This window comes from Mus musculus, chromosome 7, assembly GCF_000001635.26.
Source record: "Mus musculus strain C57BL/6J chromosome 7, GRCm38.p6 C57BL/6J".
Lineage (NCBI taxonomy): Eukaryota > Metazoa > Chordata > Mammalia > Rodentia > Muridae > Mus > Mus musculus.
In genome coordinates this window covers 122287032-122299187 of record NC_000073.6, presented here as the reverse complement: position 1 = coordinate 122299187, position 12156 = coordinate 122287032, and the positions used below count along the sequence as shown (strand labels likewise).

The 12156-nt window shown below is 49.0% G+C and overlaps 1 protein-coding gene and 1 long non-coding RNA gene across 4 annotated transcripts in view; one reads left to right on the top strand and one right to left on the bottom strand.

Annotated features, from left to right (window-relative positions):
• The window catches only part of Prkcb (protein kinase C, beta), a 345299-nt gene extending 335215 nt beyond the window's left edge, over positions 1-10084 (bottom strand). For 2 of the 3 annotated variants that reach the window (NM_008855.2, NM_001316672.1), the window contains exons 1-2: positions 9671-10063; positions 8644-8675 (exon numbers count right to left, since the gene is read on the bottom strand). In NM_008855.2, coding sequence (NP_032881.1) covers positions 8644-8675; positions 9671-9843 — 205 coding nt within the window. In that variant the 5' untranslated portion in view covers positions 9844-10063. Of the gene's footprint in view, positions 1-8643; positions 8676-9670 lie in introns of all 3 variants that reach the window. The other variant, XM_030242217.1, reaches the window with a different exon arrangement.
• Positions 2839-8552, top strand: Gm51497. Its single transcript, XR_003946872.1, has 3 exons — positions 2839-2967; positions 5942-6064; positions 6456-8552. It is a non-coding gene; the product is annotated as a predicted gene, 51497 (long non-coding RNA).
• Positions 10085-12156: the final 2072 nt, after the last annotated feature.

Genomic DNA, 12156 nt, shown 5'->3' with positions numbered 1-12156 from the left:
GGGAACAAAGAGAAAGGGAAAGTGAAGAATCTGAAATCTGTTTGATGTTGAAACGCTATCAATACATTTTCAAAAGTGGGCAGATGGGACTCACCCACCGGTCTCAATTCAATTAATTAAAGCACCACTAGGCAGGAAGAGGTTCTGAGAAAGCCTGACACTCAGCCCTTCTCACATCACCTCTCTTGTCCCTGCTGAGCTGTGTGCTCTCTCAGCTCCATGGTCAGCTGCCAAGCAGGCAGGGTCAGCATGTCCACTTCCCAGTCACCTCCTCACAGGGAGGACTCATCTCACAGCCCCAGAAAGGACAAGGAGAGGACCCAACCAAGAAGAGCAACACCCACCACGCATGAACAGCCTTCTGTGTGTCAGCCAAGATGCCCATGGAACACTTGACAAGAGCCCTGGAAACCAGATCCTGTTTCCACTTCCCTGTACCTATGAGGAAACAGAAGCCTCAAGTGGCTAAGTCAAGGTCCATAGTAAGAGACCAAGATTTAAGCCAAACCCCCCACTTCTTTGGGCATGTGCACATGCACATATATGGACATGCAGGTGGGTATGTCCACATGCATGTGGAAGGCAAAAGAGGATACCCAGTGTCCTGTTCCATCCATTATTCCATTGAGACAGTCTCTCACTGAACCTGGAGCTACACTGGTGGTCAGCAAGCTGCAGAGATCCTTGTCTCTGCCCTGTGCAACTCCTAGGTTACAAGGATTCAAACTCAGTCTCCCATGCTTGCACAGCAAGCCCCCTTACGCAGCTCCACGGCCCTCAACCAAAACCTTTTCTGTCCCCCAAGCACATACCTGTCACCATTGCCCCACACGTGCTCCATCGGCATGTGCTGTTGGGTGATTGGCAGCAGCACAGAAAGAGAGGAGTGGGAGGACTCCTTTCAAAGGAAGAATCATTTCCATGGTCCTCTGCGCCAAAGGACGCAATGAAGAGAGGCATCCCTATTGTTAGCACCACAAAAATAACCTAGTAACCACCACCACCCCCAAAATAGAACAGTCAACAATATGGTGGACATGAAATTCCAAATGTCTCTTTAGGATTCAAAACATAACAGGGGTCCCTGTGCACTCAGCTGCTGTGTCCCTATCACCCCTCAGGAGCTGTGTCCTCCATTCTCAGCTGACCTCCAAAGCCTGCAGCTTCAGGATCTGAGTCACAGCTGACTGTTTCAAACGGCATCTCATGCTGGTTAGAAGCATTTGGCCACGTCCACACACACACACACACACACACACACACACACACCACCTCAAGACAATGACAACAAACCCTTCCTAGTGGCCAGGCTGCCTATACCAGATCCAAACATTAGGGCATGACTCTGTGACCGTCATCTCCCACCAGCTCCTCCCACACAGCCTTCTTCCTGTTCCCTGTAGGCACCCTGTTCTCTCTCCTCCATAGCTCCACATGTACTCTCTTCTGTCCCCACCCCCTTGTCACTCTAGGAACTCCTACTCTTATGGTAAAACTGTTCTCAAATGTCACCTCATCTATGTAATCCTCTCTACCTCTCCCCAAGGAATACCAAGGCCACCCTGAGTGTCTTTACACCCTTTGTAGAGCACTTTGGAGTACATATCAGAACTAACCAGCCTTGTGACAAACTTCCTTCACAAGAACTGTGTCTTCTTTCTCTTTAACGTCCCTACTGCAATGTAGCTGTGTACTATGTGTTCATTCTACGCTCTCTATATTCTTGTCCTTCTATTTTGATGCTAATTCCATGAAGGCAGGTACTCTGTTCCTTACTCTGCTTCCAGTGCCTGGAACGGCACCTGATATGTGATAGGATCTCAATGCATGAGTGTATAACTGGGATGGATGGAGAAAGAAGTAGGCAAACAGCCCGATGGGTATTTTCTTCTTAGAATTATATTTTACCTGCCCATAAGGAACAGAGTCATGGAGAGACAGAATCACTGGTGGCAAGTGCCTGTAATCTCACCACTCAGAACGCAGAAGGCTGAGACATCTGGATCTCTGAACTTCCTCCAGCACATCTGAGAACTTCCAAGAAAATCACTGAAGCACCCCTTGCCTGGTCCCAAGGAGGTGCAGCTAGTAGTAAACCAAAGGCAGGGGTAGAACAGGACTGACTCAGTGGTGGGTAACTGCGGAAAACAAATGAATCATCAAAGAAGCAAGGTGCTCTGCAGGAACAAATGAAAATGCCCTCCCGCTCTCACTGAGAATGCTCGGTGGATATTTACTGGGCTGCAGATCTGTGTAGTCATGAAAGACATGTTAGCACCAATGTGAAGCACTCTCCCAAATGAAATCAGAAAGATGGGAAGAGAGCCAACACAGCATCTTTCTCCATGTGTGCTTCAATGCTGTTAACCATGAAACTACTTCAAAAACATCACTTCCAAAAGAGAAAGAAACTGAAAGGCAGAGGACTGGTACCGTATAGTATCTGCGGCAATGCACACAGCCTTAAGTCCCTGAAACTGTATTTCAGCTGACAAATCCCTCTATGCCCACTCTTTCTTTGTATTTACATTCCCATCTACCAGCTGACTTGATCTACCACCCCTGAGATTGTCTGATTTCTCTGCTTTAGAACAGCCACCTCAAACTGTAACCCCTAGACAAAAAGGGAAGTCAGCTCATTATCTGAGTTACTGTGGGGATCTGGAGCACTCTGGCTGTCACGCTAAGACTTCATCTTGAGGTCCCTTGTCTAAGGAGTCTCTCCTGATAGGTAACCATACAAAGAGAAAGCTGGGGGCTCCCCCAAGAATGTCTCTGAGATAATGCATATCTTTACATACATCACAATGCAGGTTGTTAGCTCTGGATCCTTGACAACTCAGAATGGAGAGTGAGAATTTGGGCTGCTTAATTCTTAGCTAGAATGACCCCAACTCTACCTTGAAACATTTCATAGGTTAGCCTCTCATGAACCATTCTCATAGCATCTGGTAGATTTCCATCAAGGTAAAATTAGATATTGGTTAAAAAAAATCATTTGTTGTAAGTCATATCTCTCCTTCCTATACTACCACATGAGGGACGTTCAGAGTAGCATTCAATGTTGGGTGCTGTCATCTAAACTTATTCCACACACATAGAAGTTAGTGACTGGATACGTTTTTAAAGGACGCTTGGTTGGATGGATAGAAGGATAGGATGGATGCTGTATGCATGCACGCATGCATGAATGGATATGTGAGAATGTAGGTAAACGGGTGTGTATGGTTAAAAGACAAATTTCCTACAGGCTTTTCAAGCAGACATCACACTTCCAAATGTCATACATAAACACTGGGGATGCTGTAGTCTCCATAAAAAAGGTCTAACATTCCATCTATGGAATATCACACAGCTTCAACTAGAGAGACTGAATGAATGAAGTCAATAATTTCATACTACAAAAAAAAAAAAAAATCTGGAAACTGGCAAGGGCCCTGGCATTGGAAAGCATCAACCTAGGAGGTGAACTTTCTAGCTCGTCCTGCTGCCTACCAAGAACAGACTGGTCTGCAGAATCAGAAGAGCAGACATGAGTTTGAAGTGGTACTTGATGACGGAACTCTGCATGGCTGAAAAGTAGCACCATGCATAATCTCAAGCTTATGACATACAGATCTATTTTTGTATGTGTGTGCACATGTGCGGTGGGGATGGAAATAGAGACAGAGAGGAAGAGAAACAGGGAGAGGCCGAGGAAGGGAAGACTCCAATATCAACATGGATGTCAGTCATTTTCTCTTTAAGATTATTTTTTATTATCTTGAATTATGTGTATGGGGCAGGGCACATACATGTGAATGCAGGCACCTACAGAGACTGGAAGCATAGTGTCCCCTTGGAGATGCAGTTACCAGTGAGTCACCTGCTGTGGGTCACCTGCTGTGGGTGATGGGAGCTGACTCTGGGTCCTCTGCAGGAGCAGTGTACTCTCTGAGTCGCTAAGCCACCTCTCCAGCCCTATATAAATTCACATCAAATGCTCAGCTGTCTCTGACCAGTCACACTCTCGTGGCTTTGCACGCTGATGCTGATGCACTATCTACATGCTTATCTGGACCAGGTGGGGCCTGGAGAATCACTAGTATTGGAAATAATATATTTTTGTATTAGTGTCAAGAACTTGTTTATCACACCAACCATATTTCCAAAGGTCATATTTTCTGTATTTACTTGGGAAGGTCTTCCACTGTTCAGTAACGAAGCTTCAGGGGAAGGGGAAAAGCCACCCAGGCCATGGTTACCACTTTGCAGTGTGCCTTGCTGATTCTCAGTTGACTGAGAAAGTTCAACCCATACTACTCAGTGTAACAATATAAGTACCCAGAGACAGGTGTGGCAAAATGAAATGACCTTTGAGTTAATATTTCCCATGTCCTTTTGTTTTTCAAGGTGGAGGATAGCACCCAAGACCTTGCATGTACTTCCACTGAGCCACCCCTAGCCCCAATTCATATAATGGTTGATTATTGTTTTAATTGCATATTCTAATCTGTATATGTTAACAATAAACTACATTAAAACTTGTCTTCTATAGCGTATCTATTGAGGGAAGACGACAGCTGTAGGTTCATGTGACACTTAGTTTGTTTTCTCTCTTTTTTAAATAATTCAAACAAGAAGTTAAAGACATGTTTTCGAATTCACCAAGGGAAGGTAAAAGGGCTTTCTTGTTAGAATCCTTAAGTCTAGTTCTTTATAGTCAGAAAAACAGTGGCCCCGGGCTTTTTGAGAGTCCAAGGCAAGTTCAGATCTTTCTCATGAGGGAAACCGTGTGCTCTGGGCCCAGACACTGAAGTATCTACTGGCTGGATTACCCTAAGTCTCATAGAAACACACCCATCTGAGCACATGAAACAGGCACAGTCATTTCCCGAGTTCCAGTCAGCTCTGCCCTGCTTCGGCACACTTTCCCACCATTAATCAAGTCCTGACGATCATCTTACTTTGAGTTGTTTACTCTCACGGTGGATATTTCTCCTTAGCTACTTACTTTACCCCAGAGCTCTACAAAGGAGACACTGTGTCCTCTTTCACCAAGATGGCGAGCAAGGTTACAGTGTGGGGATGGACTCCCCAAGGTCACACCGTGAGCAGATAGAAGATGAGGGATCAGAGTCCACGTCTGTCTGGTTCCAACCACGTGCTTTAAACACCTAGATCTGAACATCTTAATGCTTCTCTATTTCTACTGAAATGACTTCCTTTAACAAAAAAAGAGAAAAGTTTCCTCTCTGCCAAACTGCAAAGTCTTTCTTTGGATAAAAGTTGAAATCCTCCCAGTGATTAGTGAGTTGATTAGAATTTAAGCACAGCGTGCAGGTTCTAGGGTTGTTAAAAGAGTGCCTTGGAGAAAGAAAGGTTTGTCCTGTGGCATAATGGGTCCCATTTCTAATCCAAAATTGTGTGCAATTTCACAAGAGGGATCCTCTGTCAGCTGAGGCATTATCAAAGAGAGAAGGAGGAGGGTGGGTAAATCAGTGGCAGTTAACCGAGAGTTTTGTCCTTTAGCTGTACAAAAGCCAGAAGTCTGTTCTTAAGAAAGCTTCCCAAGTCTATAAAAATCTGTGGTTCCCTGTGGTTCCTGGATGCTCTGTCCTGCACCCCGATTTCCATGACAGCTACTGGAGCATTGGGGCAGTGACAAGGGCATCTTAATCTTGGGATCCTCCCACACCATCCTGAGGGGTTAGCCAATCTCTGCTTCCTCCACCTTTGAGATGGAAACATCCTTCCCTCCCTCCGCTGTTGGCTGGGAACGTGCTACCTGAGCTGAACACTACTGTCCTCTAGGTTTGCTCGGAACGAGACGTGGACATTCATTGGGTTCTACTCTAGCCAATATATACCGAGTATATAGCCAATTCTCTCTAGGCAACATCCCTAAGAGCCACTGAAAATGATGTGTCTTTTGACTTCTTTTGTCCCTTTCCTGTCCCAGCTGGCTAAAAGGAGGCCTGGTGCCTGGAGAATCCAGTATCTTCTTGAGCTGTGAGATAACTATTGCTCCCTGGGACAGCATCATAGAAAACTGAAGGACCAGATCTCTGAACTGTTGACTTAGGTAAAAGAATAAACTCTGTTTGTTTTCTATTATAATGTTGGTCCTACTTTAAGTAAATTCACTTTAAGGTAAGATATCAGGCACCAGGTACTGAAAATAATCCTATAAAAGGAGCTCGTCTGTGGTTCCAGAATTAGTTCCAAGCAACACTGGGTACCAGTGATAAACTCCCTCCCTGCCTTCTAGGCTGTGTCCCACTCTAAGCAGCTCAGCTCAGGGCCCATGAATCTACCCCACCCCCTCCTTCCTCCTACCCACTCCAAGTCAGATGGAGTAGCCCATCAACGCAGTAACAGAGGGCCAGATGTTCAGAGAGCTAAGGGGTGAAAAAATGAAAAGAGAAATGATTTTGAAAATACCTTTCACCCCTCCCCTTTCCTTTTGTTCCCAGGAACCCAGGGAGTCGAGCACACGAGGCAAACGCACTGCCAGCTTCTGAAAAAGTCTTATTCCTAAAGTTAATCATACTTCTTGAAAACTTTCATTCTGATTTTTTTCTCATTGTGCCAAAAAAAAAAAAAAATCCTAGGCTTTGAATAAAAGGATCTCCTGCTCCATATGTGCAGTCCCCCGCACATTCCAAAGCTGACTTTCCCAGCCATCAATAACAGAGAGCAGGTGGCACAGGAGAGCCACAGAAGCAGGGTTTAAAAAATCACCCCTGACCTCGACAAGAGACAAAAACAGAAACCAATTCATGCGAGTGAAAGGCAACCTCACAGATTCCACATTCCCCACACCGAGCCACTCTCGGTGCTGTGTTTAAGAGAGACAAGTTCTAGAAAACCATCCAGACGGTGCCACTGGCCTGACTCGTTGCCACCGGCAGGGACTTGGCAGTCCTTCCATGTACTGTATAAAACTGAGGCTCTGGATCTCAGCAGAGGAGGCTGGAAACTTCCTGTCCCACTCCAGAACTCAGTAAAAGCCTTCAGCTTAGGGCAGCCAGGCCCATGCATGTCCCAAAGCCACCTCTGAGCACTGGGGTCTTTTGATTTTGCATGCAGCGCAATGGTGCAAAGCAAAGTTATCCATGGGCACTACTGTCTCACTTCAGGCTATTCCACACCCACACGCTTTCCTCTCCAGATTTAAGGCCAGTTCACAGGGTGGAGGATGGCAATTCGACCCTGAGAATACCTGTATTCCCAACACCTGGGAGACTAACAAAGAAAGACAGAAAAGCTTCCAGGACAAGGTCAGTCTGGGCACAAAGTGAATCTGAGTGAGAACGGGGAAGGGGGGGATAGGAAGGGGAGGGAAAAGGTAGGAGGGGGAGGAGGTGTTGGGAGGAGAAGATGCAGAACCACTTCTGACCAAACCCAACCACACCTGGCTTAAAGGGAGAGAGAGGGGCAAAACAACCCTGTAAATTCAAGAGGCAAAGGGGGTCAGAATTGTAGAAGGCCAGTGTTGAACAGAGACATAGCCTCGAATGTCTGCTCATTGGTAAAGGGATGACCTCAGTTCCAAATGATCGATTCAGCATGAAAGTAGAGTCAGTATTCAACAAGTTGAATGCTGTGTGTGTGTGTGTGTGTGTGTGAGAGAGAGAGAGAGAGAGAGAGAGAGAGAGAGAGAGACAGAGAGAGAGACAGAGAGAGAGACAGAGAGAGAAAGACAGAGAGACAGACAGACAGAGACAGACAGACAGACAGACAGACAGACAGACAGACAGACAGACAGAGACAGAGACAGAGACAGAGACAGAGACAGAGGGGAGAGAGAAATTCACAAACTATTTATGGCATTCTAAGGGTTAAACAAGGCCACATCTTTAGAGATTCAATTTAAAACCTATCTTTCCCCCTCTCCCATTTTGCATCAGAGCCTCTCTGGAACAAAGCAGGCACTCTCCTGAGCTACATTCCTCAGTCCACAGTCCATCTTGTAGGCACAAACCCTAGAGATAAGAGAGGCCACCAAGTCTCTGATATTTGATTAGGTACCCCTGGTTAAAATCATGGCTCTTGAGCTAGAATCAAGAACCCAGGTAAGGAGTCTCTTGGAGTCCTTCTTGTGCCTCCTCAGATGTTAAAAAGGGCAACCTCAGGCAGGATCCCAGAGGCACCCCATCTGGAACCACCGCTTTCAAAGAGAGAGGAGGCCCAGGGGAAACCACAGTTGCTTTTCTAGGGGGATGCGCCATCTGCAGATGGCAGCCACCTGCAAAGCAGGGGAAAGAGGCAGACCCTCCTACTGGGAGGTAAGGGAGAGCAATGAGCAAGAAAGGGCTGGAATTAGGAAGAAAGAGGTTCCCTCCACACACAAGAGTCCTTGAAGACATTTCATTTCTTAAGCAGGGCTGGCAGTCCTGAGAGAATGCTCAGATAGCAGCGGGATGGATGCACTTTTTGACTTTTAGGGCCTTCCAGGAGCTCCACTGGCCTTTCCTGGATGGTGCATCTCTGGCCCAAATACACACCCCTTAAAAGGACCCTTTGGTGGTGAAGGATTCCTAGCCTGGGAGGTCACTCTGACAGGCAGGATTACTTCACTCTGCCTAACTCGGCCACGTCTTTGAAGTCTGTATTACTCTCTCTTCCCACCATCGGCATCCACAGCGCCACAAAGCCTACCTTGACACTGGAATCCCTGCTTCCCGAAGCCCCTGTAAAAGCACAAGAGGGAGTATCAGTCTGAGGGGTCCAGTTACCAGCTAGTTTCACACAGTCGCCCTCTCCCTTCCCACTGTCCCTCTACCCCAGGGGCAACCTCCTAGCTACAGCCTGGTCTCCAAGGTGTCTTCCACCTTGGATGGGATTGGGAGGTACACTACCGGAGCTTGGCAGTAACCCCCACCTCACATCTCCCCTGCAGTACAGAGGCGACCACGACCACCAGGTGGCAGGATGCGAGGGTGCATTTCCGCCCGGGTGGGGGCGGAAGGCGGGCTGGATATTTGCCCAAGGAGATGCCGGGAGTACCCTCAAGGAAAGAGAAAAGGACCTGTCTAGGGGGAGGATGATAGGGACTTCACCACGGTGGTAACACCTGAGGGGCTAGGGGGCGGGGGGAAGGTCCCCCCATGCTTGGAGGGGCAGAGGGAAGAAAGGGGCCCTGCAGCGACTTGAGGGTGAGAACCAAGGAATGAAAGGGGTGCTCAAGACTCTGGAGGCGAAGTAAGAGATAACCCAGGGCACTGCTCTAGGGACGCAGAGGGAAGGATGCTCCACGCCCCGGGGAAGTAGAGGACACCCCAGAGAGCTGCCCCGGAAAGGAGGGGTGAGGGTGAGAGCTCCTCGAGCCCGGAAGGAGGCAGAAAGATCGGGAACCTCAGGCGAGAAAGACACCCGCGGAGCTGCCCTGCCGAGGAGGGACAGCCACACTGAGCCCTGAGCCAGGTGTCGAAAAGGCGCCTGCAGCGCTGTCCCTAGGCGCTCGGGCGACAGAGTGCAAGAGGGCAGAAGGCGCCTGGCGGCCAGCCGTCTGGGAGCAGAGAACCCAGCACCTGAGGGACTGGCCATCCGGGAGCGCAGGGCATAAGGGTCCAGCGGGATGGGGGTGATCACACGGCTCCTCCCCCCGGGGGCAACAACAGGGGTCCCCATGCGTGTCGCTGCCCTCTAGGGCCCCAGGCAGGTGGCCCGCGCGGCGCACTCTCACCAGATGAAGTCGGTGCAGTGGCTGCAGAAGGTGGGCTGCTTGAAGAAGCGGGCGGTGAATTTGTGGTTCTTCACCTCGTGCACGTTCTTCTGCCGGAGGGCGCCTTTGCGGGCGAAGCGCACTGTGCTCTCCTCGCCCTCGCTCGGCGGCGGCCCCGCAGCCGGGTCAGCCATCTTGCGCGCGCGGGGACTGGGGGGAGCCCCGAGAGGTGGCGGCCCCGGGGCGGCGGGACCGCGGGGCTGCAAGCCCGGAAAGGCGCGGGACTAGGCGGCCGCTGCTGCCGCCCGGGGACCGCAGGGCCGCGCTGCCCCTTCGCGCCGGCTCTGGCGGCGGCCGCGCGCGCGTAGCTGGGCTGTCACTCGCCCAGCTGCTGCCGCTGGTCCAGCTGTGCTTGGCACCGCTGGCCCCAGCTGCGGGGGAGGGAGGCGGAGCCCCAGTGTAACCCCGCCTCCCTCATTTGCATGAAACCCAGGCCCCGCCCAGAGCCGCCAGCTGCTTTACATATCGGCACCACCAGTACCACCAGCAGAGACACACACAGACACACACACACACATACACGTACACCGCAACCCGCAGGCCTCCCAGCCAAGTGTTCTTAGCCGCAGCGCTGCGGCGCGAGGACCGCAGTCTGCGCTGGACAGATCTGAGCCGCGCCCCTGGCACCCTGTCCTAGGCCCTGGGGTGCGTTAAGATGAGCACCTCGGTTGATCCAGCAATGACCAAACGCCTAAGGACCCAAGGGGCTCAAGGAGATGAGGGTTGAACAGGCTGGAAGCAGCCAGTTTCACCTTGGCCTCTGCAGAGACTGGTACCCAGCACCCTCCATCCATCATCCCATTGGTCATTCGGCATGCGTCTCCTGGAGGGATGGGCTTTCATTGTCACTCATCCGGAAAGGCCTGTGGCCACACACACACACACACACACACACCAAGGTCTGCAGAGGTAGGGGAGGACTATACATATATGCATATGTATATATGTATATATCCACCACAAAGACTTGTCTCCACTTGCTCGAACACTTAGAACTCTCTCCACAAAAAGACAGTTTCCCCAACCCCAAAATGGCTGGGCTAATGATGACAGGAGACAAATTTAATAAATGAGCGTTTCCCTACATTTCATTCACTTTTGTCCCTTCTGGTCATACTTGTGCAGTCTGTTAAAACAAAAGTCTATGTGATTGGAAATACCTAGGTTTGTGTGGGTTAAGATCTCCCCAGGTGCTGTCCTCACACCTGGGGCCTTCTTGTATTTGTTAGGAGAGATTTCAAATGTTCAGGGAACATTAATATCCAACGCCATACTCCCCTTGATGCCACTTGAAGGATGGGAAGATAACCAATGATACGACATTGCATGTTATATAAGGCACTGCATCTAAATCTCCCTCTGGTGTGATGCTCTACAGCCTGGGGATGAAAAATGGCATCTGACCGAACTCTTCCACACGTCCCCGGCATTGTTAATGACACCTTCATGTCTCCTGGTGTTGAGTTTAGCATCTGACAGCTCCTACAAGCCCAGTGAGCACTGCTTGAGTAAGTAACAGAATGGAAGAAGGTTACCTGTACCATGCATGACCTGTAAATGTGCAAAAATTAAAACTAAACATACAGGGTGTCAGGGAGGCTTGTGCACTGTCTCATTCGGTCACAACCATAACCTGTATAGACCAGGTAAGTTCTGTGAATAAGCAAAATTAGATGGAAGTGAGTAAGGGGTACACAGTCTCGGGGTTGTACAATGGAGGCTGTCCAGACTACAAAGTGCACTGGTGACAAAGGGTTGGGCCTCTGTAGTGGCAGAGCCTGGATACCACTCTGACAATTCCTACTGGGAGCTCCTGAGCAGAGAGTCACAGTGAGGTGTCTAGCAACTGCATGGTGAGCTATATACCTATAATAATACAGTGTCCTTCCCCTACATAGTAATGCAAAGGTAACAAGGGGGAAAAAGGCATTCACTTTTAAGGTTGGCATGTTTGGGAAACTGGATGTCCCTGGCTATTCTTAGTCTTTTGAGAGGCTCCAGCACCTCCCAGGGAGACTTGGGAAAACATCCCAGGAGACATTGCTGCTGAAGGAGATTTCCTTTGAAAGATGAACTGGAGGCTCACAGCCCACATCCTGTCTTTTGAACCAAGTGCTCTGAGTGACTTTGGTCTGTAACAACAAACTACCTCATGGTGTCTAGGCCTGGAGCCGCATTGCTGCTGTCCTAAAAGCCATTCCATTCCTGGAAGAGCTGTGTGAAGAGAGGCTGGAGACTCAGGTTCCCAGAGGACCCAGATATCTACAGGTTAAAGTTCAAACTGTGGCCTTTGAATACTGGTTTTTGTTTTGTTTTGTTTTGTTTTGTTTTGTTTTGTTTTGTTTTGTTTTGCCAGCCCAGTGATCTTCCTTTCTTTTTATTGTTCACACTATAGTATTTTACCTAAATATCCAAATTATAAGTTCTCTGGTGGTGGGAGACAATGG